The sequence below is a fragment of the Aplysia californica genome, unplaced genomic scaffold (genome assembly GCF_000002075.1).
Source record: "Aplysia californica isolate F4 #8 unplaced genomic scaffold, AplCal3.0 scaffold00008, whole genome shotgun sequence".
NCBI lineage: Eukaryota > Metazoa > Mollusca > Gastropoda > Aplysiida > Aplysiidae > Aplysia > Aplysia californica.
In genome coordinates this window covers 379,646-398,890 of record NW_004797278.1, presented here as the reverse complement: position 1 = coordinate 398,890, position 19,245 = coordinate 379,646, and the positions used below count along the sequence as shown (strand labels likewise).

General features: G+C 41.7%; 1 protein-coding gene across 3 annotated transcripts in view; it reads right to left on the bottom strand.

Annotated features, from left to right (window-relative positions):
* The window catches only part of LOC101862464 (endophilin-A3), a 53,852-nt gene extending 35,828 nt beyond the window's left edge, over positions 1 to 18,024 (bottom strand). For all 3 annotated transcript variants that reach the window (XM_005089668.2, XM_013082014.1, XM_005089667.2), the window contains exons 1-2: positions 17,820 to 18,024; positions 11,145 to 11,213 (exon numbers count right to left, since the gene is read on the bottom strand). In XM_005089668.2, the coding sequence (XP_005089725.1) occupies positions 11,145 to 11,213; positions 17,820 to 17,864 (114 nt within the window). In that variant the 5' untranslated portion in view covers positions 17,865 to 18,024. The remainder of the gene's footprint in view (positions 1 to 11,144; positions 11,214 to 17,819) is intronic.
* Positions 18,025 to 19,245: the final 1,221 nt, after the last annotated feature.

Here is a 19,245-nt window from a genome sequence, read left to right as displayed (position 1 = left end):
TCCCTTCTTTCTTTTCACATGGAAAACCACAAGCACTTGTTCCACACCATCCTGTCTCGCAGAGTCAAAACTTCCCTGCGCCCCTCCGCTCATAAGTAATATCAAGCCTTACAATCAGTAATTAGGTCCAGTCTCAAGAAAGCTTTGGTTGCCAGGGACCCCACATTGCACCTATGACCAGTGTGTCCCTACAGCAAGCTATACGGCTTGAATGCAGCTTCTGTCACCGCCCCTTGTCGAATGTCGCCCATGTGCGTCTCCGATCTCAACCCGTCCCTGTTCCTCCAATCGTCATGCTACTTATTCTAATGCATATTATTATAACGACAGCCTTATTGTGCACACTGCAGATTTGGATTTTTTTAAAAATTGTGTTTAAATTTAGAAAGAGTCTTACAGCCCTTGCAACACAAATAAGTCATATATAAGTGTCGAAAGGTGTTACCCGGGACCGACAACTAACGGTTTTCTTCAGTCGTGGGGGTTACTAGGGAGTAGCATAAAGATACAAGAAGGAGGGGAGAAAAGGACAATAGTTGATATGAATAAAGGAGCATACCACACCAGACCACCAGCCAATCGCCCTCTCTCTTATGATTGTGTATGCGCAAGGTTAGATGCCGTACTCTACGCGGCCATGCGCGTTTAAGCCAAACATAGTATACAATATAAAGAATAACACTTTGCACGCGAACATAAGCATGATGATTTGAACGTATGTGTAATGAAGCACGATGCATACCGGTATTTCATTTTTAATCATGGCCTTGCGTTGGGCGAGGGGGGGGCGTTTAGGGTTCCTTGTTAGTTTTGTTTGGTCCCTTGTATCATCACTTCTTTTCTTTCTTCTTTTTTTTCAAATCAAACGATGGATGCTGCTTGCTTTGCTATTCACCAACCTTTAAGGTGAACCAGGCGGGGGAGGGGGGTTAAGACGGCGTTGTAAACGTTGCGCGATTGTGTATTTTACACACAAGCAGCTGTAGCATGCCAAACCAACTCCTTATATCGTCGAAGGCGTTTGTGTGTGTGTGTGTGTGTGTGTGTGTGTGTGTGTGTGTGTGTGTGTGTGTGTGTGTGTGTGTGTGTGAGTGTGTGTACGTGAACCTTGTTTACTTTTTCTGTTTGTTAGTTTTGGGTTGTTGGTTTTTGGGGGGGGGCTGGTTGGCTGGTAGGGGTGGGTTAAACGCCTTATAATACACCAGATTGGCAAGTCATTTCGAGACCGGGTTAAAAAAATCGTCCAAACTTCAGCTCAGCTTCCAACCGTATGGACTGGCGAGTAAAGAAATCTACACAAATATCAATTTAAAAGGATCTTGTTCCGCTCAAAGTGGGAAAAAAGTTCGACTGCTGTGAAGATGGTGATCAATTACGTGTAAAACTCACGCCTTAAAAAGAAAGACAGCAGAGCATAAAAGGCAAATTGCGACGGTTTAGATCCATTTAATACAGAAGCTGCACATTTGAATGACCCTTGGAACATACTGGGTTTCATTTAAAAGACAGTTTGAAAGTGTTTTTAAAAGTTTGAGGGAAAAAAATAAAGATTCAATTTAAACTGGAAAATTCTCTTTCTTACAATCGCATTTCCACATATCTTCTAAGAATAATTGCTGGGGAAGGGGGAGGGGGGAGTACATGTAGAATCTATATGCCGTGGAGGCTATAAGGAATTGGCTTTATAAACAAGTACAAACGTTTCACACAACCGCGTTATTTTCGGGGTGGTACCTATTCAAACGATCAGCAACTTTAAAAATTTTTAATAAGAGTTTTACGGCACTTGCAGCACAATAATAAGGTAATATAAGTGCGAAAAATAGATGTGTTACAAGAGAGTAACATGCACAAAAAAGAAGGAGGAGAGATAAGGACGATAGATGTTTGATAGGAAAGAAGGAGCAAACCACACCAGAGCGCCCGCCAACCATCCATCAATCAGCAACCAAAAAAAAAATCCTTATCACAAATATCACCGTTCACCGCTAAGCAGAGTGACTTACACAGAAACAAAGAATCAAGCTCTAAAACATAAAAATGAAACTCGGCTTTATAAGCGAGATTCAAGTGTCCTTTTATTCATGAATGCATTAAAACTAACGTCAAATGTAACCGACACTCATTCAAATAGCATTTCTCCATTTTAATCTGGAAGGTTGCCAACGCACATGACATTGTGAAATAAAGTATTACAAAGGCGCTGAACACTCAAACAGGTACAATCCATTGCAATAAGGTAAATACATGTTCATGTATATAGTGCACGTCTTACCTTTTCTCAATACGTTCACCCCAACTAACCAACGCTGTTTCTCTCGTGCTGACTACACACAATCAAAAAGGACCAAAAGCTACTTTCGATCACGATACATCCACAAACCGAGTATTTCAAAAACGGTTCCACAAAACTTTCATCCCACACACACACACACACACACACACACACACACACACACACACACACACACACACACACACACACACACACACACACACAAACACACACACACACACACACACAAATAAATTCGCTCAAATATACACATACTCAAAGACTTATTTCCCTCCATTCGGCCCAAAAGCCCACTTACAGTACACAAACACAACCCCTGCTCCAGACACATCCTACTGCTATGCTCGACCACCATCTCATCAAATATAAGGCGGGTTTTTTGTTTTGTAATGTTTTTGGATTTGTTTGTTTTTTCTTTCTTTCTTTCTTTCTTTCTTTCTTTCTTTCTTTCTTTCTTTCTTCGTTGCCTCCTCCTCCTCAACATGATCAAAAGCTCCCTCTTTCCACAGCATCAGTTTTCCCCCTCCTCCAACCGATTTACACACTTTTCTTTTCTCCACATATTCTTCCTACAAACGCCCCTATCATCCTTTAACCCATCCTCCGCCATAACAGAGGTTTCTTCTTTCCCTCTTCCGTCTCCATTTCAACAAAGATACCTCCCACCATTTTCTCTTCCACCCTCTTCTTGAACAAAACCTCCTTCTTTCCTCCTCCTCCCCCCCTCCCTCTCTCTCTCTCACACACACACACACACACACACACACACACAGAGACAACGAAAAAGGCACAGATATACAGACGAACTATGACACATGTACTCAGTCACCATGCCCCCCCCCCCCCCCCCCTTGTTTTCTCACCCTCATCTAACGGAAAACCCCTTTCCCGCATTCGTCCTCCTTCACCTCACCAAAACCTCTTCCCTTCTCGTTCCCTCCTCCATCTCACCAGTGTCTCCTCGCCTCCTTCCGTCTGTCCTTCCTATCCTCCCATCTTACTCCTCCACTTCACCGAGTCGCCGACTCGCAGCCCGGGCAGTGAGTGTTTCCCCATCCGCGGGGATCACAGATGGACGAGAGGTTCACCTCCATCCTATTGATTGCGCCTGTGCTGTGCCGGCTACAAGAAACCCTCTTCATTCCGTGAATCGCCTCTCCGTCTCACCAGATCGGCATGCCACAGCAGCGGAGCCCCAAGCCACCCGAACAGTCTCACTCAGTCACTCTCACCTCTAGATCTAGGTCTGAGCCTTGATGGAGTAGCCACGTAGATACGACAACTCGGATAGGAAACGAAGACGTTTTGTTTTAGTAAGGTTTTTACGGCGCTTGCAACTGCATACTACGGTCATTTGAGCGCCAAGGGGTGGATGTCAACAGAGAAGTCCAAACGGGGAATCAGGCTTACTCTGCTCACCTCTCTAGCCTCAACAACACAAAGTCTGCTTCGACTATCAAGGTACCCCGGAAATAACAGTTCACAAAAGAGTGACAAACATACAAAAGAAGTAGAGGAAGAATGACGATAGCAAGGATGAGGAAAGAAAAAGCAGCCGTTTCCCCCTATGTTGTTTCGGCACAGTATGAGCATGACATTGAAAAATTCAGCCCATTTACAATTCTACTGTGCATAAGAACATGCTAATATAGTAATATCCCCCCTTTGGGAAAGGCCTAAAGACAACTTTAGTCAGTAGGGGGGGGGGGGACAAATGTATCACCGAGAACTGATTACATGTACTATTAGACCGCATGTGATGGACTGATAAAAATGGCACGATGAATTAGCTTAAGGGGGGGGGGGGAGACAACCCACTCTGTTTTGTCCTTTTGTTCGTTTTTTTTCTTTGGGGGGTGGGGGGGGGGGCTGAAGCTAAAAGTAGGCATAGTAGCATCAATACATATACACACTCAAGAGTAAAATGGGAAAACAAGGTTCAACTGGCTATTATTTTTTTTTTAAGAATCGTACCCACTTGAGGATTTTATTTTTAAGGGAATATAATATATAAATACACATATAAATTCTTTTAATAAATACACTTCAGTCAAAAAGGAGAAAACAGAAAGGGCCACAAATCAAAGTCGACAAATAGAGTACCAAACAACAAATAAGTGAAGCATGGAAAGTGAGGCAAGAAATGAAAGGCCAATGTACGTAGAACGAATGGAAATTACTCAATGTACTTCTTAGTTCTGGTGAACGTCCAGAGCATACCTGCCCGTTCTTTTCTTTTCTTCTTTTTCCCCTTCTTCTATATGCTAATGAAATTCACCCCATCTTGCCCAAACAAACGAGACGAAATCCACGAACCCAGGCCTGATATAATTGAGAAGAAAGCTCTTCAATAGGAGAAAACAATAACAAACTTGAAAAGAACAAGAAAAACTCGTCGCCCATAATCAGCCCAGCGGTGTGAACACCTTCGATAAGACAGCCTCGCCTCGTCCGACGACACCGTGTGACAAATTACCCGCACATCTGATATAATAAGAACTGTGACTCAAGAAGAGAGGGCCGTCTTACACGAGTATGTCAATCTTATTGGGGCCTTAGTTCGACCCCTTCTCTAAACGTGCTGATGACTCCCTTTTGAATCACTATCACTACGTGAGCTTACCCATGCTTACGAAACTGATGTATTGCAAGCGACGGCGACCGCAAAAGCAAACTTCGGCTTGTTTGTGACTTGCGGAACTCGCTGTGGACATGTCGGCCGACAACAGCTTGTATTGGTAGACGGTGATCTCAAGAGACGGAAACAAGCTAACACCACGACATGGAGTGTCAACTTAAGTTAATGGGTCACATGTTTACATCATAAAGACCATTTCAATAGTTCGTACCGAGAGAAAATACAAACTACATATGTACATATTGGCGATACGCCTGCCTATAGGTGGCACCTTCTGATCACGTAAAAAAACACTATGTGCATAACAATGCTAATAAGATATTAATATTTTCAGTCTTTACGAAGAAATGATGCTCTTGTTTAAAGGGGAAAAAACAAGCTTGAGGGTAAGACAGCAAAAATATGTGCATGTCTGTTTAACAGGCATAGGATAAATGAAATGTGAGGCTCACAAACACGACAAAAAAAACAGACCGACAGGAGAGGGGTAGCCAACCATCTACTCATAGAAGAGAGGGATCCTCTCCAACCCCCCCACAACACTGGTACCCTCCAACTACCCGCAGACGTGTCGGCAAACCAGAGTGGTTATTTAGGCCTACAGGTCACAAACATGCGCTATCATACATCAGTCGCCAGCCACTCCCTGTCACAGACCACGCAGCTGAAGAGCGACCACAGCCTCATCCTGCTAGCTCAACTTCAGCGCAAGAGTTTTGCACGAGCGTGGTCATCGTACAATATTGACTGGGCGCGGCTGTGGTCAATAAATACATGTGTATTTCCATTTAGCCTGAGCGCTGGCATAACCTGAGAGCAGGCAGGATGCCTCGGACGGCCAGAAAGAGCAAATTCCCAGGCGAACTTTCCAATTCCTGCGCAGTCACAACCATAAAAGACAGTTGATTGATTGTACTCACTTAAAAACCAAAAATCTCTCTCTCTCTCTCTCTCTCTATCTCTCTCTCTCTCTCTCTCTCTCTCTCTCTCTCTCTCTCTCTCTCTCTCTCTCTCTCTCTCTCTCTCTCTCTCTCTCTCATCTCCCCCCCCCCATAAAATGACACCACAAAAACCCCACTTGATTAGACTACGTGCCTTCTATAGTTTTTCCCCACTAGTGTCAGTGGTTCGTTGATGGGGGCTGTTGAAATCGGGGGCTGGTGTATAAATAATAGAACGCCGAGAGATACCGAGCGGCAAGACTGCGTCGCGTAAAACATCTCTGTTCAATGGTTGCCTCAACAGACGGGCATTATTCGCATCAGTAAAGACGATTCCAAATCGCTAGAAGAGGGGCGGGTCTCACGGTCGAAGAGGGACCGTACTCTGCAGAAGTATGCGCGCACAGAAAGGACATTTAGCGCACAGTCACAATCGGTGGCTGAAAAAAAGACCAGAGGAAAAGCCCAGTGGCTATAATATAATAATTAATATCGCATACATGAATAAACGCAAATAACTAGGAATATTAAATTAAACCCTTATAAAATATAACACCTCCACGCCCCCCCCCCTCTCTCCCTCTCCCTCCCCCTCTCTCTCTCTCTCTCTCTCTCTCTCTCTCTCTCTCTCTCTCTCTCTCTCTCTCTCTCTCTCTCTCACACACACACACACATACACACACAAACACACATGCACGCACGCGCCCGCGCACACACATTCCCACCAAACATTCACACACACAAAGTAATATTTTTTGCTGTTGAAAAAGTCAAAAGGCTTCTCCTGAAAGTGCAAAAATACAAAAGAACAAGAATAGTAAGAACAAGACAGAGAGAACGGGAGAGAGGGGGGGGGGTGGGGGGGGAGAAAGAGAAAAATGGAGAGGGGGTGGAGGGGAGAGGGGGGGGAGAGACATGGGCACGGCGTTGAATTATCGCACATATCAACAACAGACTAAACTTCACACTTGCAACTGGAACTTTTGGCACATTCACAAAACGTTGGAAGTTTTTGTATGCGTTTTACGGCACTTGAGACACGTCATTTAAGCGCCGAAGATCAGAGGTGTTATGAGACAGTAACACACTAATAATAAAAGAAGGGAGAAAGATGACGAAGACAGATGTTTGAGTGAGGAGGAGCAAACCACATCGGTGCACCCGCCAACCACCTAGTGTATAGACTGTCGGCCAATACATACAATGACAAAGAAAGGTTATACACACGGCTAGAGCTATTAAAAAACATTCCGCAGTTTTCAACAAGCGTAGACATCTACATACAAACACACGCATGTGAAGCAATGCGCGCTGCTTGTGTTTGTCTTTCTTCATTGGCAGACAGCGTAAACTGATGACGCTCAAAGTCGAGACATTTCGAAGCACACTACCTTCATTAAATAATATATCGCCCCAAGTGTGAGCACCGGTTTAACCCTAGACGAACATTAGTTCGTCGATACATCTGAAACATATATGATATATTATCATTTAGAAGCATTTTAAGTTATTCCACATAACATCTCCTTTCAAATTAATTAAATGTTTCTACACAATCTGTCCTAGTTGTTGACCAGGTAACTCTCTCTCTCTCTCTCTCTCTCTCTCTCTCTCTCTCTCTCTCTCTCTCTCTCTCTCTCTCTCTCTCTCTCTCTCTCTCTCTCTCTCTCTCTCTCTCTCTCTCTCTCTCTCTTACACACACACACACACACACACACACACACACACACACACACACACACACACACACACACTTAGATCTACATCACACACAAATAAATAAACACACACGGGGGCACACACACTATACGGGTGCTGAGAGTGCTGACTGCTGACTATGGGTGTTTTTATCCTCACTGGATATATCCGCCTGCGTGTTTGTTGTGAGCGTTGTTAATTTCGGTGCAGGCGAGTGAGAGCTCGCAAGAACTCTTCCGGTCATCGACGAGTTCTGATACACAGACACACACGCACACACACACACACACACACACACACACACACACACACACACACACACACACACACACACACAAATAATAATCGATGGCAGAGGCGGAGAGGAGTACGGTCGAGCCACTCGACACGTTTGGTTAAGTTAGTTTGAGAATATCATTCTCTTTCGTCTACACTGTCAACCCAATCACTGGCGCTGCCTTCAACGTGAGATGTGTAAAGCAGAAAGTGCGAAAAGCCGATTTCTTACCGAAAGGTGTGGGGAAGAGGGGGTGGGGGGTGTGCCATGTCAGATTGACTGTATGATTTCTAAATGTTCTGTCGGCACTGAGGGTCCCCCAAAAGTTGCATGTGTGTAACGTTTCTGTTTATTCTGTAAATGTGCGACCGATGTAAAAGTTCTCCTGCGCATTGGACATAAGGGGTAGTGGCGCTTTTATATCGACCTGATTTCACAAGATGTACTGAGGGATTTTTATTTATCTGTGTCGGGGAGAGTGGTGGAGAAGAAACGAGGAAAACGGGAGAGTGAACACGCGCGTGTGTCCGTGTGCGTGCGAAAGAGAGAGAGAGAGAGAGAGAGAGAGAGAGAGAGAGAGAGAGAGAGAGAGAAAGAGAGAGAGAGAGAGAGAGAGAGAGAGAGAGAGAGAGAGAGAGAGAGATGGAGACAAAGACAGAGAGAGTACAGAAGTTACTACTCAGATTTTACCAATTATTATTATTATAACACGACGTGTTATGAAAGCCGGAAACAGACAGAAAAATATATAATTCCTCCCTAGAACAGACCTATATAATATGAAAGGAAAAAACGTATCAATTGTCTGTTTGTGTTTTGTTTTGAGTTTGTTTGTTTTATGCAATTCTTTACGAAAAGCGCCCGATTTACAGTTATTAGGGATGAATATTCTAAATCTTTATGGCAACACTTAGTGACATATGAAAAGCAGACGATCAAATCAGTCCATCGATGCGATCAAACACGCGTGCGTGGAGCAAGGAGGCTGATAGGCATGCGAACGGAGAAAGTGGAACAGTTCGGTCCGAATGACAGATGTGTATCGTTTTGAATAATTCACCGAACCGAAAGACGCACGCATCCCTCTTGTCCCCCACTGTACGTAGCTCTCTATCAACGCAGTTACAATGGTCTTGTTCTTGTTTAAGCTAGACACACCATATGTCACATGTGGTGTCTATATATAATACTGTAAATCATAGCCCGGTATGTAAAATAAGAAGTGGAAATTCGCTCTCGCGCAGCCGTAGTCCGGGAACCCTCGGTGGTCGAGTGGTTAGAGAACACAGGCTCATTAAAAAAAAAATTTTTAAAGAACGCCAGGCAGTGACGGTGCGGGGAGCTTTTTCACGAGTGGCAACAGCGATCATGTGTCACTGAGCGGTCGGCGAACGGCGACAGCTAACTAAAGTTTGAAACGTTTTGGGGTGCTTTTTTTTTTTTTAACTGTCATACACCGCACACATGACGGTAAACCAAAATCAATAGATGGGGACCAAATAACAAAGGGGTGTTTCTTTTCTGTACTTAGGTTTCAGAACCAACACATCAAAAGAGCAAACGAAAGACCGGTTATGGTGGTAATCTTCAACTTCAGCGTCAAGAAACTTGAGTCGAACTGCCGGTGATCGTGCAGATAGATGTGATCACAAACACGATTAACAAACTGATTATCCCCCCCCCCCCCTATTATCTTCACTTCCGAAATGTCCCAAGCGCGGAGATAATAGAAGGAAGCAATATCTGGAGAGGCCTCTCTACAAATCTAAGACTTAATCAAAACGTGATGTCACCATAGCTGATATCAATATCTACCTGAGGTCATAACATGGTGTACACATCTAACGCCAAATTCGGACACAATTATGAAGAAAGGGCTATCAGTGGACCTGAAGTTGTGATGTCAGCGAGTCAATATATGTATAAATTTTTGCAACGAACAATTTAACTTTGGTAACACGCTGAACCGTCAACATACTCTTCCAGAATCAGGAAAATAAAAATAACAGTTCAGTCACAGCATGGAAAACTTTTTCTGACAGTACCTCAGTATTTTACATTGCTTTATAGTTTTAATGGCCTTCAAGGTACCCACCTGTGTTGCAAATGCCGTAAAACTATTGCAAAACGTTGATATTAAAAGAGAAAAAAACAAAAACAAAACAAAGACCAGATAAAAATTTGATGGTCATTAATCTATTAGTATGAGCAGTCAACTGGTACAAGCAGAAAGATGACTGGTCTATCACACTAAAATTGAATAAAATGTAATCAATTTATATATTTAAATAAGAAGATGTGTAATTTAAGCATAACAAGAAAAGACAAGAAAAATAAAGAAGATAACAATATATACATGCAGTCGAACCTGCTCTAAGGCTGATGGCCACTTGTATATTATAGACAATCACCTTTACAAATAACCACTTCCCATTTTTCCCTCTTGCCCTTTTTACATTATAATGACATGACTGTGTAATACACCTATCTGTCTAAAAAAAAGGCCATTTTTTATCTCAACAATGGGTGCCTGTCTTAGACAATTTCGACTGTACATGAACGTATGTACTATAATCTATTCTTTAAAAACACAATAAAAACCCACAAGCAACAGTGGAAAATATATGCAACATTCTCTTTTGTTTTGTTTTTGTAAAGTGTTTTACGGCACTCGCAACTGCATACGGTCATATGAGCACACGGGGCACACCTATTATTTTCAGTTGGTAGGAAATTTTGAATTTTGCCCGGATGGCGGCCGAAGCCTACTCTTATCAAGTTTAGACCACCAAGGGATTTTTAACGTGCGCAACTTGCACACGGCCCTCCGAGATTTTTCGCCCTTGTCCGGGAAGGCTAGGTGAAGATCTTTCCTACCAGAAGATCAGGGGTGTGGCTGAAAGATATCAGTAAGAAGAAGCGAAGGAGTAGCAGTAGAGAGGCTGCAGAAAGAATCAGGAGCCCAGAGGAAGGGGCAAAGGAGGTGAGGGGGAGGGGGCAGAAAGAGGAGATAAAAGCAGACTACAGAACATTGCTAGAGAGCAGGAAATGAGGTGAAAGGAGACAAATTTAGAGCAGAAAATTTTTCGGTCGCTACCCGCTAACCCGGGACCTTTTAAATGAGAGGCCAACACCTTAACCTCTAGGCCACGAGAGCCCCAACATTCTCTGCAGTAAGTGCATAAGCATATAAGTAAGAGAATGAAAGAGTTGGTAATGTAAGTCTGTTTTAAAATAGTTGTTGACATTATTCACTGGTTACTCAAGACAAAGTTAAACGCTCTTCAAGCTTACCCTTTCCATTTCAACGAAGTCATCATCCAGCTCTGTTCCTTTGGCACCTCCAATCTTTTCACTCATGTACTGGGAGAAACAGAAGAAATAGGAAAAAGAATATTTGTATGTCGACTTTAATTTAAAAAATAATAGTAATAACAATTGCATTTATACAGCGCATGACTACTTTGCTCTCAAGCATGCTTTATGTACTTTACAACTATCCCAGCATACCCTAGAACACCCAGAAACATTCTCAGTTTCCCAGGAAGCATACAGCCGATTAAACACTCAAAGACCAACAAACTGACAAAATCTCTCCCTGTCAACAGTCGGATACCCATTCCCACTTGGATGAAGTGAGGAATATTCCCTTATAAAGTACCTTTCCTAAGGACGCAACATCAGGCCCTATCAGGGTTCCAACCCATAACCTTTCATTTATGAACCTGACCGTCTAACCACTGGACCACTGACTAAGTGTGTATATTTCACTTCATTTTCATCTAAGTAATGATCTTTAGGGAGTTGAAAAAAAAGCAAAAGTGAGAAAAGACCCTGGTGCAAAGTCTAAACAAGCATCAAAGAGTTCTGGGTTAAAAGTTTGATTAATATATTACATAATGATCTACCAATGTTTCTGCAAATTGTTCTTACTTTCATTCTAATATTACATTATCAATGAACTCACCAATGAAGTTGTCAGTGCAACTTTGTGACATGCTGACAAAAAAATAACTGACATTAACAAAAAGATAAATGAATGACAACATTTAGCTTGGAGAGAGAAAGGGTGGAGAGGCAAACCTTAAAAACAGAAAACTGTCATACTGGTTTTTCTGACATTTCAAAATAATACATCAAAAGATTTTGAAAGAATGATAAAATATTAATACATCAGCTTTTGAATCATTTTGAAAAATGCAGCGGACACTGTCATTTCACACAACAATTGATTCTCATCACTACACCATACCAGGATGCACATGTTTAGTGCCAGTCTACTGCGATAATGCATTCTACATAAATCCCGTTTGATCGACCATGGTCTCCCTCTCTCAATAAAGCTTTTTACCTTTACAAGTCCCTCTTGATTGTCCACAATCACCTCTTGATTGTCCACAATCAGAGGGGCAAGCACAAACACCCCCTCCCCACATACAAAAACACACTTTTCAAGACTAAAGTATTCTTTGTGCACCCAATGCAGTCACATGTTAAACGCAGAGGTAAAATGTTTGGAATCATGTAGAAGGCTAGAAAACTGAATTCGTCCAGTAGACCAGAAACATCTTGATACAGTAGTCTCCGCCTAAGCGCACAGTGCTCGGGAAGGCCCCTTAGCGTGTGTTTATATACAGCGTGCGTTCACATGAACCTGTGCAAAGGGAGGAAGAGAGACGCAATCATCTCATTGCCTTGATATTTTAGTGACCTCCCTTGGGGGTGACGGGTCATTTTGCCCAATTATGTGATGGCATGTGACTGTTTTGTGAAGTATTCCCCAACTGCAGTTATGAATTATGAATACAAAAGTGTTGAATGGGGGGGGCACGCAGAAAAACAGACTCGCTGTACTGATATGCACTATAAAATGTCGGGAACAGATAAGAGGAAACTGTTCATGATAGATCTAGTGATAGGGAAACGCTCTCAGCCACACGGCTTTCCAATTCCAAGCGACCAATCCCGACTGCCTGATATCTATTTCAACTCGGTAAATGCATCGATGACATCAATTTTTTCTCTTATGATTTGTTCGACAAGTACGGAAGTTCTTGGAGCGCAGTTGATTACTTTACTAATCTTTAATAAGAGGTCTATCTATCTAGGGTTTTACAGCATTCACGAATGTTGCGCATTATAGGTGTAACTAAACATTACATATGCTGTCATTCAAACACCAGTCAGAAACCTCTCAATGACGCATTTCGAGTGTCCAATCAGAAGACATTTCAGTCCCCCCTCCCCTTCCCAACATATCACCTGACCCGACCAGTCCAAGACCAAGACCTACGTGTCCGTGAAAAGCTGGGAGTGAAAACTGTCCATCCCTCTCTTTGTTCTGCGCGAGGGTCAGTCTCGCCAAATGTATTGCCGGTAGTCTAGGCTTGGCTTTAAATGCAAGCTGTATAGGCTGTGGCGAAAATTTCCCCTTGTCAAACTTTGCCGGTCAGCTTGTTTCGTGGATTGAAGCGTGCGTATAGAAGAAGTTACGTCTAAATTATATATAGTAGTAAAAAAACTCGTCAAATGACGAAAGCCTGCGTAAGAGCGGAGCGTGCCTTTGTATGGCGTGCGTTTCTAAGGCAGAGACTAAAGACCGTAAAGTGGACTGGCACCCAATTTTTCATTGCATGAGATGAAACATTTCCCCCATAGTAGAACTCCCCCGACCTATAAATTTTAATGTTATCATATTGTGTAAATTTAAGTTTTCTTCTCAGAGCACGTTCTAACCAAGCATGACCACCAAAACGTTAAATTTTTTACTCAATCCATGCTGGACATTGCCTTGAAGCACAGGGAGAAAACTAACAATCTATCCAGACATGCAAATAGGATTTTATTAATTCAAACTTTAACTCACTGCAGCCTATTTACGGGATAGCCCGCTGGCCTTATCTCATGTATTTACAGGATTATAATAATAATAATCATAATAGATAGCATTTGTAAGTGCAAATTCCCGCTCAACAGCAAGCTCTCTATGCGCTTCACAATCTATACTATTACCCCAGCAGACCTGAAAGCATTCTGAAACAACATCAACTTCCTGAGAAGAGAAGCATACAGTGCAAGCAGCCATTTATAGGCGCGCTAAAACACTAAAATACTGACAAGATCCTTCGCTGTCTGTGGCCAGGTACCCATTCCCATCTGGGTGAAGTGAGGGAAATTTGTGTAAAGTGCCTTTCTCAAGGATACAACGTCGGGCTGCGGCTTGAACCCCCGAACCCGCAACCTCACAATTACGAATCTGGTAGCCTAACCACTAAGCCACCGACGCTACGGGATGTGCTTTATCAATCAATATCTTCGGTGTTTTACGGAAGCTACGGGAAGATGCGAGCCAACAATTGACCCATTTGTTTCGTTTCGTTAAAAATATGGTGAGTGAAGTTAAAGTGGGATACTTTGTGAGCAGTAACGGGTTAAGTCAGTCACCCCCTGAATTGCGATAGAAGATGATTTTATTATAAATTGGTCACACAAAATATTGCATAACCCCCAGACATTGCCATTTCGACATTTTGACAAACTAAAATAAATGAAAAACATTCAGACAAATTAGATGCAGTTTTCTTTTTCTGTAAGAGCATTTCTTTCTCTTGTTGTACTTCTTTAACTCTTTTCCTACCAGGCCGAAATCCACCAATGGCCCAGGGCTTTTCCCTGACCAATTTTTACGCCCCTACCCTGCCAAAGGAAAATGTCAAAACATCCAACTAAACACACACAAATCATATCTTATGGCACATGAAACTGAAGGTTAAAAAATAATCTATCAGATGGCGATATAATATTGAAAATTTATTCTAGTTGTATTACTTTGGGGTTTCTAAAAAGTGATTATGCAACATCGAAGGTGTCATGGAATCTAAAAAAGTACAACAACAGCATCATTCAAACTTCCCAGGTAGGTTGCCTTTCAAGTAATGCGAAGAAATGTTGAAAGTTATGCACTAAAAGAGAAGTGAAAATATGAGAGAGATATATATATATACTGAAGTCAGGGGAGCGCTTTTTTTTCTCATTTTTACGTTTTGAAAGGGAAAAAAAAAAGCGTTGAAATGACTAAAAATCGTCTGTCAGTTCAATATTTTCTTTCGTACCTGCTAAGAGGAAGTCTATATTCTATTGTTTTGAAAATGTGGATCGGTCGAGAATTTTGTGTCTTTGCATTACTGGATTGGAATAGATAGTGATAGTGAGCCACTCAAGCCGTATTTTGAGGCTCTCGGTCCAGCGAGGCCAGGTCCGTGAGCCACGCGGCTCGTGGTAGGGAAAGTGTTAAATTATGATAGCTTTCAGTCTTTTAGTTGTTAATGCTTCAATATATCCCAATAGTGTCTTTCTGCAATGGTTGTTGGGTTAAAATAACTAGGACTCAGGTGAGTTAAAATAAAAAGTCTGGATTTAATACAAAGGGACTGTTTACCATCATGTAATAATTTATCCAACTGGTAAATTTTTACTATCACTCCCACACATAGATGCCATACTTTTCGGGGCTAAATCTACTTATTTCTCTGGCTGCTCAAACACATATGTGTCTACTAAAACCGTCACAACACAAAACCTTTAATTTGGGGGAAAATACCTAGCGCAATCCTCTCTGAATCGAACCCCCACCCAGATCTCTTTTAACTTACAGGACATGCCCCCTTGAAACCCCCAAGATTTTTTAAAGTAAAGCATGCAAAAATTTAATCTACGCAATTATGCCTTCAAATTTAAAAATACTAATATATCTCAAAAAGAAATAATTTGCAATGGATCTAAAGTCTAAATTTGCGTTAAACAGATAAAAATTATCAGAATACCTGACCATGAAAAGGGAGTGAAAGCAAAACAAATTTATCCATTCAACAGAATGGTATAGACTAGAGAGACTGTGCCGGCCGACCAACAACACATGAAAGAGGGGATTTTTATGCAGAGTACACATGAAGCTACAGCGAGCCCCAAGCACACCTTTGTGATTGGCCCAAATATATAGACTTATTTCTGCCATCTATTTTTGTCGTCTTCCGGGGTGTCCCCCAAGACTCTTGGGTTTCCCTCACCAGTTGACTAGATCTTGCTGTGTTTGTTTTTTGTATCAATGTCTGTTATCTTTTTTATAAAACAATATCTCAGCAATTCTCGTTCCACGAATTTACCTTTTCCAAGGTGCTCCCTGTAGCTTCATGTGAGATACACATGCCTAACCCTAACCATAACCCTAACCCAACCCCTAACCCTAACACTTATCCATACCTAATCCTAACCCTATCCCTTACCCATGTACAGGTTGTTCAGTGGAACTTGTCACGGTAAGTATCTGCCCTCTGCGGAACTCCTCCCGGCCTTGATCTGGAAATGCTCCGGATCTATTCTCCTTGAGCTTCTGTGCTATATATTTAGGGAGTCGTGTATACAGACCCGGTAACCGGGAACAAAGTCACAAAGTATACAGACCCGGTAGGGGAATTCTTTTGTGATTTCGGAAAGTTTCAACGCCCTCTTGGCTCAGGGTAGACCCAGGTTCTTCTTCTATGGCTTAGGTCTAGAATTAGACAGACAGACATAAATCATTGATCTAGTTTCGAGGCTAGCCTACATCTAGATCTAAATGAAGATTGCCGATGTCTTTCCGATGAACGATCGTTTTTCCTCTGTTTGGGAGTTGGAGGAATCACACTTTGAAGAAAAGAACAATGTCATCATAATTTCAATCGAGCAGTCACCCTGCTCTCTATTTCTCTCTCTCTCTCTCTCTCTCTCTCTCTCTCTCTCTCTCTCTCTCTCTCTCTCCCCTCTGTCTCTGTGTACCTATTTCCCACTCTATCTTTCTCCCGTTCCCTCCTGCCAACTGGGGTATAATGTCATACATTTTGATAGCATAGATATAGCACTTCCCCCTGCTCTCTCTCTCACACACACACACCCATACTACCGGGTCTGGGTGCTGAGACTTTCCGAAAATCACAAAAGAGTTCCCCTACCAGGCCTGTATACTTCGTGACTTAGTTTCCGGTTACCGGGTCTGTATACACTTCGAATATTTAAGACTAGCTGTACTGTAAATTAAACCTAGACTCTAGACTAGAGGTCTAGTCTAGTGGATGATATTTCATTTTTAAACAATAAAACAACACTACTCTTCCAAGTCTTCATTGTGGAAGTGATTTCTTCTTCAAAAAGCAAGGCAAGGCCTACACTCCTACTACTCCAAAACTACCAGACTAACCATCATTCATAAAACATACACAGTACGTACACACATATATAAGCCATTTTATATAAGTTGCAATGTTTCTAATTTGTTGGCGGCCTCCTAAATTTACCCTTTTTTTCTCTCAACAAGTAACTTCACTACTTACTAGATCTAAATCTAGATCTAGATCAAAATCTAGATTAGATCTAGAATCTAATAACTTGTACTACTGCTCTATAATGACACTATGACTATGAAACTTCATTCAGCACCTGACTTCAAACCTCCGCCTGTGGTCCAAGAAAAAGAACTGTGGAAAAGAAACTGCACTGATTCATCACACTGTAACCTGTGATTTCTCTATGTGGCAATCCACCCTCCTCAACCTCACCCTTGTCCCCTAGATTTCTACTCCAGATGGAATCGTCGATCTTGGCTTTTAGAAGCAAGAGAAGAATTCCTCCTAGACCTCTAGTCCAGGCCTAGACCTAGAAGATACTGGAACCAGGAGGATCCAACGATAAAAAGAACAAACCATGTAACAATTCAGTAGTTAGTTGAAATTGAAAGGCTATCCTCAGGCCTATAGATTAGATCTAGATTCTAGATCTAAATAGATCTAGATCTAGACTAGATCTATAATCTAGATCTAGATATCTAGAGATCTGGGCTTGCTACTGCTGCTGCTCTTCTCAGATCTTGTCTTATAAAATTTATCTCACTATTGACACACTCACTATTGAAAAACTGTTTAATAGGTTACTGTTTACCTGATTCGCTTTGTTAAATTGTTTCTTTAATCCTGCGAACGACATTGTTGATGTATCCACCAAAGAGGAATCGAATAATCAAAACAATAGTAAATCTAACATCAACAGAATTGATTCACACACTCTTGCCAGCCCCACTGCCAGTGGCCTGAGTCTGCTGTGTTGTGCTTCTCTTCCGACAAGATTTTCTCTCTCTCGGCTAGGCTATTTCACTCTCTTCACTCTTCACACTAATTGGTGACGTCACATTCATGAATGATAGTTCCGCGGAGAATGTATTCCGGTCAAATTAATATTGTCCTACCAGAAAAAAAATCTGATCAGATTCTTAGCCTTGAGCTTCACACCGCCTAGTAATATTAGGATCAGTTATAAGAACTTATGAAAAGCTGTACGTGATGTGTTTGTGACAACATTCAGTAGGCCTGATCAAATGTAGACACTCAAATTACTATTAGAAGCCACAGATCCTATGGTGCTAAAAATTAAAACAGAAAGCTTTATTGTTCCCTTTACATAATTTTCTCTTCAATTTTATTCACACTTGAGTCCTGTTATGAATTATCAGGATGTTATATCACTACATTCTCACCATAGACATATGAAGGCTACACGTATTAAAATTTACTCTGCCCTTCCGTTAGGGCGTTATTTTTTAAAGCCATAGTGTAATAATATGTATGTAGGCTGAGCGTTTATCAGAGAGAGAACCTTCTTAGAATGAATAAATCATAGCCTATAATAGGCCTTTGAGTCGTGTAGAGGTGAATCTCGCATCAGATCTTACAACGAAGACCTAAAAGCGTCTATCTGAGGAACTCAAAACAGGATAAATAAGGAAAACGACAAGGAAAAGAGCGTCCAAGAACAGTTGAAACTCTAGCCTTGGTTATTATAGCATAGGGCCTATATACTGACTGGAGAAAAAACGCGCATTTCGGAGGCACAGACAAACCTGACGTGAGTGAGAGTGGAATAATAATATTATGTAAAGTTTCAGTATTCAAACGGGGATATTTGATTAAAAACAAATAAACAAACAAATTATACAAAAAAACTTCACACTCAAAAATCGAACTCACTTCTTCTGCACACAAATGCACAGCCAAATTACTACAGTTTGTAATGCCACAGACACCATATATTAATCCTAATTTCTCACCCTTTAAAATGATCAAAACGAAAGTTGGGAAAATGACCCATTTACAGTTCATACCGTTCATTAAAAATGTTTTTGTTTTTTTTATCTCGACTCACTAATCAGACAGGCGGGGGTGTATCTTTAGGTGGGAAATATGACATTATATCATATCATTTTTTAGGAGGGTAAAGCTTTTCTCTTCTTAAAAAAAATTAAAGTGGAATTGACAAACGTAGCCTTCAGATACGTAACCTATAGCAATGTCAGCAGTAGAACCTCCCCCCC